The 19,499-nt window shown below is 41.4% G+C and overlaps 1 protein-coding gene across 3 annotated transcripts in view; it reads left to right on the top strand.

Annotated features, from left to right (window-relative positions):
- LOC132815823 (ATP-dependent 6-phosphofructokinase, platelet type-like) overlaps positions 1-19,499 on the top strand; it is a 127,525-nt gene that overhangs the window by 30,910 nt on the left and 77,116 nt on the right. For all 3 annotated transcript variants that reach the window (XM_060825104.1, XM_060825101.1, XM_060825102.1), the window contains exons 3-6: positions 1,973-2,050; positions 6,627-6,816; positions 13,928-14,093; positions 19,343-19,387. In XM_060825104.1, coding sequence (XP_060681087.1) covers positions 1,973-2,050; positions 6,627-6,816; positions 13,928-14,093; positions 19,343-19,387 — 479 coding nt within the window. The remainder of the gene's footprint in view (positions 1-1,972; positions 2,051-6,626; positions 6,817-13,927; positions 14,094-19,342; positions 19,388-19,499) is intronic.

Below are 19,499 nucleotides of genomic sequence, written 5' to 3'. Positions count from 1 at the left end.
CATGGGATACCACAAAGGTGACTTTCTGAAATTGGTACAAGTTATGTACATTGTGGGTTACATTGAGCATACAAAGTAGGAAAAGAACTTAATCAATAAAAGTAAATGTGTGCAGATGCTAGAAATCTGAAACAAACACAGAATGTGGGGAAACTCAATGCATGTAGCAGCATTAGTGTTTGTAATGGAAGTAACTTGCTCAGACTCTCAAGCCTGTGCTGCCATTCAGTATGGTCATGTCAGATCGTTGGGTTGGGTCAAATGCCATTTTTTTCATTTTTCATCAATACTATTTTTGGTAGACCTCTTTTGGTGTAAATTAGGAAGAACAGTGAACCATGTAGATTACTACAAATTTTGTTTTTGTCTGAACTAATATACTCCCATGGGAAAACAGTCAAGTTTTGGGAGGTGGAAAGAGCAAGGAGGAAGAAAAGACAAAGCAAGACGTACTGTAACAAGCCAACTGAATGAAAAACAGTTTGCTTATTGACAGCAGCTGTGTAAACCAAACAGCCCACTTCCACTATTGTTTGTAACTGCAGCCTAAAAGCAGTTCAACCATTTTTTTTCACATGAACAAACTCTTTAGTAAAAAATGGAAAGTGAATAGTGTAATTGTTCTCTATGCTTCACAACAAACTTAAAATGGTTTCATTCTAGCCCACCAAAGCAGCTTCCCAGTTATGTCTTTTAATGGATGAATTGAGTGTTGTCTGTGGCTGCTGAGTGTAAGCTGAACTTTACTGGCTTTACTTCAGTCATGTTTTCAAACCCGTAGGCTGTGCCCAGTTCAGATCTAATTTTGAATTAATGTTGATTTCAAAAAGCCACTTCCAAATATAAAAGCAAATTCCAAATATAATCTGAGAATGCTCACTTGCAGCGCAATAATAAGCTGCTCAGATTTATATCATTTCTGGTGATGTAGAAGTTTAGTATGAGGAGCAGAAAGGTATTTTAAGTTGTCACGCTGCCAGGACTGATGCTGATAATTTTAGGAAATAACAGGATAGAGAGCAAGCACCAGCAACCTTAATAACTGAAAGGGCCATTTAAAAAAATACTGAAAAATGCAATCCTGCATAAATTACACTGCTATAACTCAAATACCAATAATATTGAAAATTGAGAGAGAACTGAGAGATGGGTATAAGTAAGCTGGTAGTTCAAAACATCAGGAAATTAAATTTTGATGAAATTGCTGCTATTTGATTTTTTTGGAGTATTGTCTGCAGTGTGGTGTCATTTTATTTTTCAAGCAGACTTCATTATTAAATTGTCTTCCCCATGCAGTTAAGGAAAACTAAAACTGGACAGTATGCAATTCATGAACACCTTCCTTTCTGCTAAACGTGTTGTTGACAAATGCATTTGTTCAGCTGAGGTCAGGAGACACCCATACACCCTTAATGAGCCTGAGGTTGTTGATGCCTGCTGTAGAACATAGAGAGATGGATTGTGGCTCATTTTGTGAAACTGCAGTGGATAGAGTAAGATAACAACATGCTCCCAATGTTGAAGGGTGAATCATTGCCAGATTCTGCCATGCTTTATTAGCAAACAGTTCCCTGTGTCCATGGTTTCAGGTTGCAAGGACGTGCCTGTGTTTTTTAGTCAACAGGAGGGCATCAAGAGAAGAAAGGTGACAGCAAGACATAGAAATTTGCAATGTTTCCATTTCTGATTGATTCTTAACATGTGAATGAGTTTCCATCTTCCACCATTTCAAAACCAATGTTATCACCTAGCAAAGAGTGTGTGGCAGCAGCAGCCTGAAGGATACATAAAGTTATCAAATGAAAGCAGACTTCAAATGTAGCAAGAATGAATCATCCGATAACTGCTTAAACACGACCTTTTGTGTAAATGTTAATTGCATTTTGGCATTTGAGTGTTCCAGAATGCTTTCACTATAACATGGAAACTGCTTGGATTAATTAAAATGTCATTGTTTATTATTCTCTTGCAGGGTTACCAGGGTATGGTGGATGGTGGGAAAAACATTGTAGAAGCAAACTGGCAAGATGTCTCGAGCATCTTGCAAGTGGTAAGTAAATATAGTGCTGAAATGTGAAGTAAAAGGCAGGACTCCTTTTATGGAGATTCTGATTAACTGAGAGAGTTTCCAAGTTTGAGTTAAGTAGAAATAAAATGCATCCTAAAATGCTGAAGTAAAATGATTTGCATGGATTGCTGTCAAAAACAAAAGTTAAGCTTTTACACATTACCCTGTATTGGTAACTATTTGATTTAATTGAGTCTGAGATTTATACTTACGGAATACCTTACAGTTTTTCAACTGATAGCATTTCAGTACCCTCTAAACTCAGATGTTTACCATCTGTATATTATATGATATTTATTTTATTTGAAGAGGCTATTATGATACATTTTATAACTATATAGATTCTTATTAAGAAAATTATCAGTGCATACTATAGATTAGGTAATGCCTCTAATATCTGTGATCAGTTTGAAAGAAATACTATTTTCTTGTCCATTTATAAACTTAAAATAAAAGTGTAATAGTCCAATTTAGAAATTTAACTTTGGATTTTCACCATGGCCTTTCAGTAAAACTTGCCTCCTCCACAGTTGGGAATTGTGTGATTTTGCTTTATTTAATATTCCCATGAAAGTAGAACTTGCATGAATTTTAATGCTGAGATTAAACGTTTGGTAGAGAACTGTGCCTGTTCATGGAGTTGTAGGGTGATACAGCACAGAGGGAGACCATTCATCCCATTTTGCCTATACTGACTCCTCAGTAGAGCTCTCATTTTTTAAAAACCATTCTTGGAATGAGTAATGTGACATGAACTTGTCGTACTTGTACTTTAACTGATTAGCATACTGCCGTTTATGTAAATAGCTTGGTGACAAGTTGGCAGTGGGAGATAAAGCTCGCAATTGGCAAAGAATATCTTCATCATACAAATGTTTCTGGAGTTCCTAAATAGACTGGAAAGACCCATTTAAACTTTGGATAACATTGCAACATCAGCATTCAGTTAGGGTCAACTTCGGAATCCGACTCCAGCAGCTGGCATGGAGACAACAGCCCGTAGCTACTGTTGACTGGTTTATTAGTTATTGGATATTGGGACAAGACAAAGATCACAATTTTATTTGGAAGAAGAATCTCTGAGAAAATACTGGAGGTGGTAACCACATTGACCCCAGGAGTGGTATTCCACAAGGATTTGCTTGTGAAGATAAAGAGATGTGACATCATGAGTCTACTTAAAAATGATAAAAGCTAAAAGATGGTAAGGCAGTCAATGTCTGCAAGTACTTGGAACAGAAACAAACATAGGTGAGGTTGCCAAACAATGTAGACAGAGCAAAGTGTACAACAACTGGATCATCCTTATTCTTTCACAGGATCTGGGCATTGCGGGCAAAGTCAGCTATTATTGTCCATCACAAATTGCCCTTGAACACAATGGCCATTTCAGAAACCAGTTTAAAGTAATTGTGAATCTATTACCTCATGTAGGTTGAACTAGCCAAGGATCACCTTCCTTCAAGGCCATGTTTCCAAGTATGGGGATGGCAAACACGAGGGGACACAACTTTAAAGTGAGGGGAGATAGGTATAAGACAGATGTCAGAGGTAGTTTCTTTACTTAGAGTAGTAAGGGTATGGAATGCTTTGCCTGCATCGATAGTAGATTTGCCAAGTTTAAGTGCACTTAAATCATCATTGGACAGGCATATGGACGTACATGGAATAGTGTAGGTGGGATGGTCTTCAGATTAGTATAACAGGGCGGTCCAACATCGAGGGCTGAAGGGCCTGTACTGTGCTGTAATGTTCTATATGTTCTATATGTAATAAACAAATGGGTTTTTACAATCAGCAATTCATAGCATCATTACTGCATAAATCTTTCAAGAAAAAATGTGGCATTCTTGCGTCATGAAGATCCAACACACATTTGAACCATTAAAGCAGTCACTTTTGGCTGGGGCAAGCCTATGTTGTCATGATTCAAAGTAAGGAATTATACCCAAAGTAACTGCCTCACCAAATGGAGAATGTCATCTTCAGAAAGGCAGAGCACTTTGCTTTTGGTTCTAAAATTTATTACACTTTTAGGCATACTATAAATTATTGAATGGGAAATGCCTGCATCGTTATTCAGCATCACCAGGTTCTGTATTCATTTATTTGGCAAATACTTTGCTGTTGAGATTTGTCTCAAGTCACTTCAGATGTTTTGAAGAGCATCATTCACCAGTGAGGCAGCTAGACTTCAAACTTGGCTTCACATATCAGGATTACGATTGTGAGGTCAGGTAAAACCTTGGAAACCTCATGCCAATGTTGGACAGGCTTGAAGAGTATGGTGCTGGAAAAGCACAGCAGGTCAGGCAGCATCCAAGGAGCAGGAGAGTCGACATTTCGTGCATCAGCTGTTCATCAGGAATGAGGGGGTGGCCCAAGGGGGCTGAGAGCTAAAAGGGAGGAGGATGAGGCTGGGAATATGATAAGTAGAAGAAGGTTGGGGTGAAGGTGTTAGGTTGGAGAGGAGGGTGGAGTGGATAGGTGGGAAGGAAGATGGACCAGAGAGGGCAGTGCCAAGTTGGAAGGTGGGATCTTGGATAAGGTGGAGGGAGGGGAAATGAGGAAACTGGTCAGATCAACATTGACCCCGAGTGGTTGGAGGGTCCTAAGGAGGAAGATGAAACACACTTCCTCCAGGCGTCGGATGGCTGGAGTTTGATGGTGGAGGAGGCCCAAGACTTGCATGTCCTTGGCGCAGCGGGAGGGGAAGTTAAAGTGTTCAGCCACAGGGCGGTGGGTTGTTTATTGCTTTTCTAGCACCACGCTGTTCGACTGATTTCTGGCATCTGCAGTTCTCACTTTCTCCACACTGAACAGGCTACCCAAATCCATGGAAATAGAGTCAGGAATCACACAACACCTGGTAATAGTCCAACAGGTTTATTTGAAATCACAAGCTTGGAGTGTTGCCTCTTTGTCAGGTGAAGTTCTGACCTTGTGCACCCAAGTACAACACCGGCACCTCCACATCATGGAAACAGAGATATAATATTGTATGTCCAAGTGGATGAAACAGATGGGAATTAGAAGTTGGGTATGTCATTGCCTTAGCGCAATTTAGATGAGGCAAATGTGAGCAGCTTAGGTGAGGAACTTCTAGAGATCCAGTGCTCAGGGTATAATGACAGATCAACATCAGATGGCCAGTTAGAGTAAGAGGTTCCCACAAAATTCCAAATTTGGCACAGTAGGTGGAGTCAATTTCTAGGACAGACAAGTGCTGGTACTCAAAGTACTTTGTCAAGGTAACCTTATCCAATTGCATCAAAGTCACTTGGGCATTTCCCCCATAGCCCTGCAATTTTTTTCCCTTCAAATATTGATTCAATTCTCTTACTATTGAATCCACTTCATCCATCCATTTGGAAGTGCTCGTGAAAATCTTTTGCCATTCATCTTGTGTGAATCTGTGTCATTTGGTTAACAATCCTATTGCTAATTGCAATAGTTTCTCCTATTTACTGTAACAAAACCTGATTTTGAATGCCTCTTTCAAAGCTTCTCTTTAAGCTTCTCTGTACAAAGAACAGTAACCACAGCTTCTCCACTCTCTCCAGTTAACTGAAATTCCCTGTGTCTGGTAACATTCCAGTGAATCTTTCCAGGATCCTCGACAAAATCTGGACATCTTTCTGAAGTGTCGTGCCCGGATCCGAACAAGTAAACCAGCTGAAACCTATGTAACCTGTCACCACCTTACCCCCAACTGTCCCTTACAAAACTCCTTGCTTTATAATTGCCCCATTCAGTTCCTGTTTACTTACTTTGTTCATTCTTTCTGCCACAACATACCACTCAACCATTTCTGTGTTAAATTTAATCTGCCTATCCTATCCATTTATATCCTTTTGAAATTGATACAGTCCTCATTGTTTCTTCTACTGAAGAGCTTTATTTCAACTTTGTTTCATCTCTTCAGTCATGTCAGATACATCTGTTTGGATTGGAGACTGGCAGCCTCTTTCTTTTATTGAATTCATTATCTCTCCTGTTTCCAGGTTTTACTACTGCAAGGGCAGCCTTCTCTTCTTTCATGAAGACAAAATACTGATGAAGTAATGGAGACTGGTAAAATGGCAGCATTTAGAAGGCATCTGAATGGGTACATGAATAGGGAGACTTTAGAGGGATATGGGCCAAATGCTGGCAAATGGGACTAGATCAGATTGGGATGTCTGGTCAATGTGGACAAGTTGTGCTGTGTGACTCCCTGACTCTAAGACTCTGTGAAGCTTTAATCCCTTAGTTCACCATCACAAGAATATTATATTTTTGATACTTACTAAGCATCACCCTTCTTATGACAAGACATTTGTGTTCTCTTCATAGTCAAGCTTCTAACTGATTCTCATACTCTTTCTTTGTATCTTTAATTCCTTTTTGTTTACTCTCCCTGTACTATATGACTCAATGGGAAATAGCTAGTTTGATGACAATTTAACTCCCTTTGTACATTTTGAATGTCATCACTGAAGATTCTCCAGTGGTTGCTCTGATTTTGCACAAGAACATGTGAGGAAGATCACCAGGAACCTGTGTGCTTTGTTTTCAGGGTGGGACAGTTATTGGAAGCGCACGCTGTAAAGAATTTCGTACCCGCGAGGGTCGTCTCCGGGCTGCCAACAACCTCATCCAACATGGCATAACAAACTTGTGTGTGATTGGTGGAGATGGTAGCTTAACTGGCGCAAATTTCTTCCGTGAAGAATGGCAAGGATTACTGCAGGAGCTCATTCAGCAAGGTATGTTTTGTATTCAGGTTCTGTGGCTTTCCTTTCAGAGGCCTGATATAGAGTGAGATATCCTGCATAATAATAATCCTTGTGAAGTTGTACTTTTTTGCTTTCAGTGAGATTTTACAAAATGCAAAAGTCTTTGCTTGAAGATGTGTGAGTATTGCCAATAGCAGTGCAAGTGCCATACCCATGCAGTCATGGAAAAGAAATATGAAGCATGTTTGAAATGGTGTATTTTAAAGATAATCCTTAGAAATTGCTTGGCAGTAACTACTGGTTTACAGTTGTAAATGATAGATAAATGTGTGGCTGTTACATATTCTGCAATTGTTTATGGTTTAGTGTAACTCAGCTGAGAAAATAGTGATTCACCCATTACTCTTTAATAATGAGACCTTTGATTTATTGAAGGTTTTTAATTTCAATAAGATTTAATAAAGACACAGTGATTCCATCATTTTAGTTGAAAGTAATATTGAGTTCAGGGAAGTACTGAGGCTGTATAGTCAGAACATTTTAGTTATGTTTCCATATCTGCTATTAACTTACTTAATTCATTCTGAATTCTTTCTGCAGCAACGGGGTTTTCTGAAAATATAGCCAACATTTTTGGAAAGAGGTTTTTAGTGTAATGCGTTTGATCATAGTGATCTTGCAAATGTCTTAATGAATGTTCAAGTGCACAAGTGACATAGCCACACTTCTACATTCTACCTAAATTGATGAGCAGAAGGAAATTTTTGTTATGTTTGATTGTTTTCCAACAGGATGCTTTAAAAATGTGTTGTTATGATATACTAAAACAATTGGTGCAGCTGTCAGCCTAAACCAGAGGAGTTTGAAGAAAGTAATGCTCACCATTTGATGGGTCACTGAACAGTGCAGGAGCAGGAGCAAATTACTGCAGATGCTGGAATCAGTACTGAAAACAAAAAGTGCTGGAGATCACAGCAGGTCAGGCAGCATCCATGGGGAGAGAGCAAGATAATGTTTCAAATCCAGATGAAGTATTTGCTTGAGTTCTTTGAGGATATTACAAGTGGAGTTGATAAAGGGGAATCAGTAGATGAGGTTAGATTAGATTAGATTACTTACAGTGTAGAAACAGGCCCTTCGGCCCAACAAGTCCACACCGACCCGCTGAAGCGCAACCCACCCATACCCTACATTTACCCCTTACCTAACACTATGGACAATTTAGTATGTCCAATTCACCTGACCTGCACATCTTTAGACTGTGGGAGCAAACCGGAGCACCTGGAGGAAACCCACGCAGACACAGGGAGAACGTGCAAACTCCACACAGTCAGTCGCCTGAGGCTGGAATTGAACCCGGGTCTCTGGCGCTGTGAGGCAGCAGTGCTAACCACTGTGCCACTGTGCCACCCAAAAGGTGTATTCAGATTTTCAGAAGCCACTTGATAGGTGTTATATAAAAGGTTATTGCATAAGCTTGGAACTCACTGTATTGAGGTTACTGTATTGGCATAAACTGAGAATTTGTTAACATGCAGTAGATAGAGTCAGATTACTGATTTTTCTTTCAGGTTGAAATAGATAACGTGAAGTACCACAAGGAACAGTCCTAAGGCCTCAATTAATTGTTATCTATATCAACACTTGGAAAAGAGGAAGAGAATGTAATGCAGAGTAATGTATCCAAATTCACTTATGATACAAAACTAGGCAGAAGGGCATGCTGGATGAGGACATAAAGTATTTGCAACAAGATATAGATAGCTCAGTGGTGAGTGTAAAAACATAGCAGATATCTGCGACTGTGACTCTAACAGAGATTAACGTAGGAAATTGCGAGATCATGAACCTTGGTAGGAGGAACCAAGAGATAGACTATTACTTAAATTGAGAGAAAAAAATGAGGTCTGCAGATGCTGGAGATCACAGCTGAAAATGTGTTGCTGGTTAAAGCACAGCAGGTTAGGCAGCATCTCAGGAATAGGGAATTCGACATTTCGAGCATAAGCTCTTCATCAGGAATGAGAGAGAGTAGCCAAGCAGGCTAAGATAAAAGGTAGGGAGGAGGGATTTGGGGGAGGGGCGATGGAGGTGGGATAGGTGGAAGGAGGTCAAGGTGAGGGTGATAGGCCGGAGTGGGGTGGGGGCGGAGAGGTCAGTAAGGAGATTGCAGGTTAGGAGGGCGGTGCTGAGTTGAGGGAACCGACTGAGGCAAGGTGGGGAGAGGGGAAATGAGGAAACTGGAGAAATCTGAATTCATACCTTGTGGTTGGAGGGTTCCCAGGCGGAAGATGAGGCGCTCCTCCTCCAGCCATCGTGTTGTTATGTTCTGCCGGTGGAGGAGTCCAAGGACCTGCATGCCCCCACCTTTTCCTCCGCTACATCGATGACTGTATCGGCGCTGCCTCGTGCTCCCACGAGGAGGTTGAACAGTTCATCAACTTTACTAACACCTTCCATCCCGACCTGAAATTCACCTGGACTGTCTCAGACTCCTCCCTCCCCTTCCTAGACCTTTCCATCTCTATCTCGGGCGACCGACTCAACACAGACATCTACTATAAACCGACTGACTCCCACAGCTACCTGGACTACACCTCCTCCCACCCTGCCCCCTGCAAAAACTCCATCCCATATTCCCAATTCCTTCGTCTCTGCCGCATCTGCTCCCAGGAGGACCAGTTCCAACACTGCACAGCCCAGATGGCCTCCTTCTTCAAGGACCGCAGATTCCCCCCAGACGTGATCGACGATGCCCTCCACTGCATCTCCTCCACTTCCCGCTCCTCCGCCCTTGAGCCCCGCTCCTCCAACCGCCACCAAGACAGAACCCCACTGGTTCTCACCTATCACCCCACCAACCTCCACATACAACGTATCATCCGCCATCATTTCCGCCACCTCCAAACGGACCCCACCACCAAGGATATATTTCCCTCCCCTCCCCTATCACCGTTCCGCAAGGACCACTCCCTTCGTGACTCCCTCGTCAGATCCACACCCCCCACCAACCCAACCTCCACCCCCGGCACCTTCCCCTGCAACCGCAGGAAATGTAAAACTTGCGCCCACACCTCCACACTCACTTCCCTCCAAGGCCCCGAGGGATCCTTCCATATCCGCTACAAGTTCACCTGTACCTCCACACACATCATCTATTGCATCCGCTGCACCCGATGTGGCCTCCTCTATATTGGGGAGACAGGCCGCTTACTTGCGGAACGCTTCAGAGAACACCTCTGGGCCGCCCGGACCAACCAACCCAACCACCCCGTGGCTCAACACTTTAACTCTCCCTCCCACTCCACCGAGGACATGCAGGTCCTTGGACTCCTCCACCGGCAGAACATAACAACATGACGGCTGGAGGAGGAGCGCCTCATCTTCCGCCTGGGAACCCTCCAACCACAAGGTATGAATTCAGATTTCTCCAGTTTCCTCATTTCCCCTCCCCCCACCTTGTCTCAGTCGGTTCCTTCAACTCAGCACCGCCCTCCTAACCTGCAATCTCCTTACTGACCTCGCCGCCCCCACCCCACTCCGGCCTATCACCCTCACCTTGACCTCCTTCCATCTATCCCACCTCCATCGCCCCTCCCCCAAGTCCCTCCTCCCTACCTTTTATCTTAGCCTGCTTGGCTACTCTCTCTCATTCCTGATGAAGAGCTTATGCTCGAAACGTCGAATTCCCTATTCCTGAGATGCTGCCTAACCTGCTGTGCTTTAACCAGCAACACATTTTCAGCTTAAATTGAGAGAGCCTTCTGAGGGACCTGGATGTTCTCAAATGTGAAGCACAAAGTTAGCGCATGGGGGTAGCATGTAATTAAGAAAGCAAATGGAATTTTGGCCTTTATTGCTAGTGGGTTAGAAACAGGGAAGTCTTGTACAACTGTAAAGGTTGGTGGTGAGGCCACACCTGGTGTACTGTGGACAGTTTTGATTCCACATTTGAAAAAAGGATGTTTTGGCATTATAGGCAGTTCAAAAGACATTCAGTAGGTTGAAGGAGTTAGAGAGTCATAGAGATGTATAGCACAGAAACAAACCCTTCAGTTCAACTCATCCATGCCAATCAGATATCCTAAATTAATCTAGTCCCATTTGCCAACATTTGGCCCATATTCCTCTAAACCCAAATATTCATATACCCATCCAGGTGCCTTTTAAATATTGTAACTGTACCGGCCTCCACCACTTCCTCTGGCAGCTCATTCCATACATGCACCATCCTCTGCATGAAGATGTTGCCCCTTAATATCCCTTTTAAATCTTTCCCCTCTCACCCTAAACCAATACTCTTTAGTCCCCCCACCCCAGGGTGGCTATTTACCCTATCCATGCCCCTCATGATTTTATAAATCTCTATAAGGTCATCCTTCAGCATCCCACAGTCCAGGGAAAACAGCCCCAGCCTATTCAGCCTCTCCTTATAGCTCAAACCCTACTATCCTGACAACATCCTTGTCAATATTTTCTGAACCTCTTCTGTATTAGAATTTAGAATTAGAATTAGAATCCCTACAGAGTAGAAACACGCCCTTCAGTCCAACAAGTCCACACTGACCCTCTGAAGAGGAACCCACCCAGACCAATTCCCTACCGTACATTTACCGCTGACTAATGCACCTTGCCTACACATCCCTGAACATTATGGGCAATTTAGCATGACCAATTTATGTAAGCTGCACATCTTTGGATTGTGGCAGGAAACCGGAGCACCTGGAGGAAACCCACACAGACTCAGGGAGAATGTGCAAACTCAACACAGACAGTCACTCGAGGCTGGATATGAATCCGGGTGCCTGGCACTGTGAGGCAGCAGTGCTAACCACTGAGCCACTTGCCACCCATAACCATGACAAACATGACCTTCTGTAACCTCTTTCTCTCATTTGCTTTTAGGGTACTTTTCCTAATGGTAAGAGACCTGATACTGTTAAATCTGATCCATTGTTCCATCCCGATCATACTTCAACTCTCTGGATTTCTGCTTCTGGTCTCTCATTTCTGTCAACCCTTGCATCAAAACTTTTCAAGGCAATACACTCTACTCTTAACTTGAATTAAATAGTTTTAAATTATTTGATGACCTTATGATTAAATTGACTTATTAAGAGCCACTGTGCCACCAAGTTGACAGCTGATCTGGCACGGAAAAGGATTAAAGCCTGGGACACATCAACCATGATCTTGTTGAATGGCTGGGCAGGTTTGAGAGGCCAAATGGCCTACTGCTGATCCTATTCCTGATGTTCTTGGGGAGGAGATTTGAGTAACAGTGGACCCAGGCCTTTAAGAGACTTCTAAACATAATTTTGAATTTTAATATGTATAGGGGATGGAGAGCAATTGAAGGAGATTTGGAACGGCAAGGAATGAGGAGGTCTTGTCAAACATAACTGAACAAGCTCATCTAAATTTTATTTTCACAATTTTCTGCGTGGAAGCCAATCTAATTTGGGAGGTGCTGGTGGTGTGTTGGTGATCTATGGGATAAGAACATTAGTTTGTGGGTTATCTCACTAAGAAAAGAGGGGCTGTGGTAGTGATCCTGGACAGAGAGTTTTGTGAGGGTATTGACAGAAAAAAAACCTTGTATTTCACCTGGCCATAAATAGTTCTCTTTAAAAGATGCTCTGCTCGGCTCAGAGACAACTTGTTCCTTTAAGTTCCCAAATTTGCAAGCCCTACAAAACCTGATGGACAAACATTAAATCAGAGGCTACTTCTCTTTGCAGTTGAGGTGAGCAGGGCCAGGTTCCTGATAGATTAATTTTGCTTGAAATAGAGTTTAGACTCTGTAATTTGATCATTCAGGCTACTGCTTTGTGTAACCTGATTTGTTTAATGTCTGTCACACTTCTAAGTTCAGGCAAGGCCAACAGCTGACATTACAGACAACTCCCACTTCTGGTTAGGAGCATATACTTCAAAACACAGCAGTCCACATTGTGACGGTGTTTTCTCAGTGCTTATAGGTAGGACGTTCCATAGCTGTGACCAAACATTGATGAAAGAACAGTGTACATGCTAAGTTAAGATAGTGTGCTTTGGAAGTGAAATCGAAAGTGGTACTGTCGTGTGCACCTCGAGCTCATATCCTTTTAGATGGAAGAGGATGTGGGCTTGGGAAGCCTTAGAGAATTTCAACAACATATTTTGTAGTTGATACACATTGCAGCCATTGATCACCAGCGGTACTTTCTTCTAGGCTGTGTTAAACTTCTTAAACAATGTTGGAACTACACCCATCCAGGAAAATGGAGAGAATTGATTTAATCCTGAACTGTCCGTTGTTCATGACAGTCAAGATTTGGGAAGACAGGCAATGAGCTGTTTGCCATGGGAATACAGGGCTTTTGCCCGAAACGTCGATTTTCCTGCTCCTTGGATACTGCCTGACCTGCTGTGCTTTTCCAGCACAACTCTAATCTGGTTTCCAACATCTGCAGTCCTTGTTTTTACTTGGGTTACAGGGATCAGGTAGCAGGATGGGTCTGGGTGGGATGCTCTTTGTAGAGTCAGTGTGGACGTGAGAACCTGAGTGGCTTGCTTCCACACTGTAAGGATTCTATGATTCATTTCTTGTTAATGTGTGGACCAAGAATACAATGGAATCTAGATCTGTGTTCACTTGACAGGACCTAAGATGAATAGTGTTGAGTAAGTTATTGGTGAGTAAATCTAGCTGTGTTGTGAGTAGTGTGGGGTTGATAGTTTAGTAAAAAGCTGGTTGTGTGTAGTTGAAACTTCATGCTTCTTTTGGCCCACAGGTAGTCCTTCTTATTTAAGCTGTCAAGCTTCATGTGATCTGAGGTACCTGGTTCCTTGTGCTTCAGTACTGAATGGCTATTAAAATGAGGCTGCACAGTCCCACCACATTTCCATATTCCACTTCTGAACATATTTTCTTCTTACCTCTGACATTTGTTTTGGGAAGTTAAACTTTATCCAAAAATACCAGACTTTAGAAAAGTGTATATTTTCACAATGTGTATAATCTATTGATGCGTTCATCCAGTCAATCATGATTTACCGAATGAAACTTATTCATAATTAGTTGCACCTTGAATTTTCTGATCCTGACTGATGACATGTTCAAATTTCTTCTTGCTTTTTGCCTTCCTGCCCTACTTAGGTAAAATTGATAAAGCAGCAGCTCAGAAGTACAGCCACTTAAACATAGTAGGCATGGTTGGATCGATTGACAATGATTTCTGTGGAACAGATATGACCATCGGTACAGATTCTGCTTTGCACCGGATTATTGAAGTGGTGGATGCCATCATGACCACTGCTCAGAGGTAAATTTAGGGGAGGATATAAAATATTGTGCAGTGAGAACTGATTATTGAAGTACATAGCAATCATAGAAAATACAGCATACAAACAGGCCTTAATCCATACCATTGTTTGTGTTCTACTCAAACCATTTCCTTCTTTCCTCAGCTATCAGCATAACCTTCTATTTCTTTCTCCCTCATGCTTATCTAGCTTCCCCTTAAATACACCAGTGCTTTTCAACTACTTCCTGTAATAATGCATTCCGGTTTTTCAGCTCTCTGAGTAAAGAAAATTTCTTCTGCGTTTACTATGAACAGATGAACAAATGGACAAAAAAATAACAGTAACCATCCTGCCCCTTGACCTTGCTGCATCATTCAATACAATCACAGTTGGTCTGATGGAAATCTGGATTTGAGATTACAATCTGTTCCTGATAACTTTTTACCCTTTTGTTAATTGCAAGCCTATCTACTCTGCCTTAAAAAAATCATCCAAAAGCTCTGTTTTCAGCACTTTTCAGGAAGTGGGTCCCAAAGACTTACAAACCTCTACGATTTTTTTTGTCTCATTGCTGTTTTTAAATAGTGACTGCTGGTTCTAGATTCTCCTACTAAACATCCTCTCCACATCTACCCTGTCAAGATCCCTCAGGATTGTATGTGTGTTATTCTTCTGAACTCCGGTAGATATGAGCCAAGCCTGTCCAACCTACTCATTCCATGTATTAATCTGGTAATCTTTCTCTGAGCTGCTTCCAACATACTTGTATCCTTCTGTAAAACTGTTTGCCAATGCTAAGCAAAGACAGTACCACTACAGTACTCCAGATGTAGAGATCAATGGCCTTTATAACTGAAATATAAGCTTCCTACTTTTGTATTTAATTGCCTTCAGGGCAAATAATAACATAGAACATGGAACAATATAGCATGAGAACAGGCCCTTTGACCTAACTTGTCAATCTTCTTCAATAATTTCCCTATTACTAATCAAAAACTCATTTACTTATAATTTCCTAGATTATCCCTGTTGCTGTTTTTAAACAAAAGAACAACATTGGCTATTCTCCTGTCTCCTATGACCTTGGATACAAAGATCTCTGTCAAGGCCCCAGCAATCTCCTCCCTTGCTTCCCTCAGTATCTTGGTATAGATTCCATTAGGCCCTGTGGGCATATCTACCTTAATGTTTTTCAAACATTCTATCAGTTTTTCCAATTACGACTGCTTTTATATACAGAACAACCTCGGTTATCCAAACATCAATTATCTGAATTTCAGATTATCCGAACAAGACCTCAAGGTCCCATAAAAGTTTGAATCAATTTAAATAAAAGCACAGCGAGACCATGCCAGCACAGTGAGACCAGGCATCCTGGGCTGGTGTTGGGAGCAGGAACAGGGCCACCATGGGAACCCTGGTCCTGCTATTGCCGCCACCACGGAACTCTGTTCCTGCTATTGCCATCGCCATGGGAACCCTGAGCAGTTATCTGAACAACCAGTTATCCGAACAAAATACTCCACGCCTATCCCTTTCAGATAATTGTGGTTGGTCTGTCATAACCTTTTGTGATTCCTTCATGAGGGCATCCTTTTGCATCTCAGAGCTCTGCAATCTCTCACCATTTGCATAGTAATTATTCTTCCTCCTGCCAAATAGACAATTTCACGTTTTCCTACTTTTAACTCCATTCTCCATTTCTTTGCCAATTCGCTTAACCTTTCTATCTATTTTCTGCCTCCTTATTTTCCCTTTCACAATTTACTTTCCTCCCAGTCTTTGTGTCATCATCAGTTTGAGCAACATAACTTCCGTTTCTTTTTCTAAGTAATTTAGCTAAGCATTTGAGGTCCTAGCATTTTTCCCTTTGAAGCAATAAACCTTAAATCTTGCCAACCTGAAGTGACCCACTTACACCTCCTCTTTGCTCTTCATTAGCCAGCCAATCGTCTGTCTAACTGCCAAGCCATGAGATTTTATTTGTGCAGTGACCATTGATGTGGCACTTTATCAAATCCATCATAAGATTTTTCCTCCACTATGTTTTAATACCCATTTTATAAACTGTAGCCATGTATTTCCACAAAGGGTTATTTTGATCACCTCTTGTAACATCAGTGGAAATTTTGTAGAATCCCCCAGTAAATAAGCAGTAAAAAGACATGATTATGATCTTTACACAAGTGTTCTAGAGTTCTGAAGTTAAAATAGGACACCTGAACAACCCCATGCAAATTCAAGAAATTCATCTCTATAATACTTGGAGAAGAATGAGTGCTCTTCAGGTCTATGAGATACCTCATTAACCTCCTGCCATTGTCCCATTACCTTCACTTTGAACAAATGCAAAGAATTTCTGTGTCATTTCAATAAGGACTATTCATTCAGTTGCCTCTGCTGCTTTTTACTCCCATCTCCTGATCCCCATCATTTCCTTGGCAAATATTTTCCTTCATTTCGCTGAATTGTGTCATGTCATTTTTCACATCCTTGGACAGGGCAGATACGGCCTAGGTTTCAATACTTCACCTAAAGGCCATGGGGAAACCAGAGGCGTTGCCATGGAGAATGCACCAGCCATTCTCCTAATACATTCTCCATGGGAATGTCTTCATCAATCAAAGTTCACTTGTCAACCAATGGCACACTGCTTTCATATTGTGGCCTTCCCTTTAGGTATTTCTTGCTAATTGTCCTGATGAATGCAAGGCAAAACGTTTTGCCAGTATGTTTGTTTATTCAGCAATACTCATGTGCAGAAATTACAGGACATGAAAAAAATTAACTATTACACTTTGTAAATTAACACTTACAAAGCTGAGCTGCTTTTTTTGGGTTTCAAGAGCACTTTGCTTTGTTGACAACAGGATTAGCTTTCTAAAAACTCATTTATGTTTATTGATAAATCTGCTGTTATCTGGGCTATCCTTCATTGGCGTTTAGTTTGCTGTTGTTTCATGGCATATTCCAGTCTGATTAAGCACGTTTATCTTAATATCAGGAAGGTCTTATCCTGTTATGCATAAACCACTTGAAGTATGCCACTTGCAAACAGTTAAAGAAAGGTCGAATATTTATCTTTTTTATTAAGTGTTACCACAATGGTCAATAACACCACCTGACAGATGGTGCGAGTGTCCCTTTGTATTGGAGTGTTAATAAATTATATTAAACATATTGGATGTAACCAGACACCTTGCTGCAGGTACAGGTGTGCTTTTCGAAGAACACCAATAATATTTGTGTTCCTTTAAATGCTGCAGGTTTTATGGTTCTACGAACACAGCCAAATTGTACCAAAACAAATGGTGATTGTTGCCACAATATTACTGTGATTATCGAAGGATCTTTCATAACTTGACGGCTTTTTGTCAAGCTGCTTTTTAATCCACTCATCTCAAATGGAAATACCGCTAACTTCTTTGAAGGATTCCCTTCATAATTGTTAACTCCCTTGGTGACGTTGGTGTGAATTTATGCTCAAACCTGTCCTTTATTTTTAGTATTATTTCTAGAGTGCACCAAAACCAGTTATAATATTACAGTTGTAAGCTAAGGTCTTGTACACTTGCTGCAGACTTTACAATGGCTTTACACTTTGCAATGTCATTTTAATGATGTAACATTATGCTCTTCCTGTTCAATGCTGCTGTGCAGAACCGCACATTGCTGAAGTTCCTGCTTTAATTTCCCAGCACAATTCATCCAAATATGAAAGAAGAGATTATAATCTAGTGTTCAGATTCTGATGAAAGGCCACAGACTTGAAATATTGCCCTTGGCTTTCAACTTAGGTCACAACTGGGAAATGTCGGCTATTTCCAGCTCCTGAACCTGCACATGGTGTGCTTTAGGTAAATCACTGGGAATTTTAGTGCTTCATGAGGGAAGCTTGATAAGCATGTTGCTGACAGAGGAGGATCGATGGGAAGCTGTCCAGCTCTCAAGGATTGCATTTTTTTTTGTTCATAGGATGAGGGCATATCTGTCTAGACCAACATTTATTGTCTAATTCTAATTGCCCGGAAGAGTCAACCACATTGATGTGGGTCTGGAGTCATGCATAGACCAGACCATATAAGGATGGCAGATTCCTTCCCTAAAGGATATTAGTAAACAAGATGGAGTTTTTCCCGACAACTGGTAATGGTTTCATAGTCATCATTAGTCTCTTCCAGATTTTTAAAATTGAATTAAAATTCCACCATGGTGGGATTTGAACCCACGTCCCCAGAACATTACCTAGGTCTCTGGGTTAACAATTCAGCAAAAATGCCTCAAGGCCAACACCTCTCCAGGTGACCCACTGGCCAAGCTGGGAGCTCCAAGCTTGAAGATAAAGATTTCGAGGGATGTGGCAAGAACTGTTTTCTTGAGCTTTTTTTTAAAAAGAAACAGCTATTGCTACCTGTCATGGTTCTGGAACGGCAGTCCTTATAGCGGACAGCCAGCACTCATACCTGTGGCCTTATAAACCATTATCAAGCAGAGGAGAGAAGGAACCTAATGGGTGATCCATCACATGACCACACCCCCAAACCCCACCCACATCTTACTTCCTTCTTTCAGCTCTCTCCATGTTGACCTAGTATAGATCTGCCTACAATGCTAACTATCAATCACAGTCAGTGTGTGATGAGGCTTGAGAAAAAGAACATGGGTGGGGTCATATGCTCAGTTGGCTGGATGGCAGGTTTGCAACACAAAGTAACACCAACAGCACAGGTTTAATTCCCACATTACCTGAGGTTACTAACCTCGCCTCCTTGCCTAAGGTGCTGTGACGCTCAGGTTAAACTCTCCAATGAGATAGCAGCCCTATGATCTGCTGGGAGTTTCACAACTTTAACTTCAACTTATATAATTGAAAATCCATTGAATTAGCTCAGTATCTTTCCGTACTTAAGCTGCCAAATCTGCTGAGAATTTCCTGTCCCTCCTGTTTTTATTATAACCACTTGTTTTTAACAGCACTAATACAAACTAAAATATTTGTGATTATCTGGTGAACGTTGATAGTTATGATTGAGATTGTTTTCACGCACTCTTAAGTGTTTATCAGCAATTTCTTATTTTCTGCTTTTCCCAAATTATTAGCCAGAACCTTTCTGTGTATCAGGGAAAATAGTTCATGCACAGCAGGTCAGGCAGCATCCAAGGTGCAGGAGAATCAACGTTTTGGGCATAAGCCCTTCACCAGGAATCCAGAGGGCAAAGAACATAAAATAACTGATTCTGTAACTCTTTCCCCATTCTTTTGCAGCCATCAGAGGACATTTGTGCTGGAAGTGATGGGTAGACATTGCGGGTGAGCCAAACTAATTTGTGAGATTAACCGGTAGTTTTAAGATCAACATGATTGAAATTGTTGGTAATCGTTTTGAAGATAAGAATGAAAGATAATGAAAAATGTCTTGCTT

Source organism: Hemiscyllium ocellatum, chromosome 5, assembly GCF_020745735.1.
Source record: "Hemiscyllium ocellatum isolate sHemOce1 chromosome 5, sHemOce1.pat.X.cur, whole genome shotgun sequence".
In the NCBI taxonomy this organism is placed as follows: Eukaryota; Metazoa; Chordata; class Chondrichthyes; order Orectolobiformes; family Hemiscylliidae; genus Hemiscyllium; species Hemiscyllium ocellatum.
Note: the sequence above shows the minus strand (reverse complement) of the source record. Positions and strands in the feature narration are given on the sequence as shown.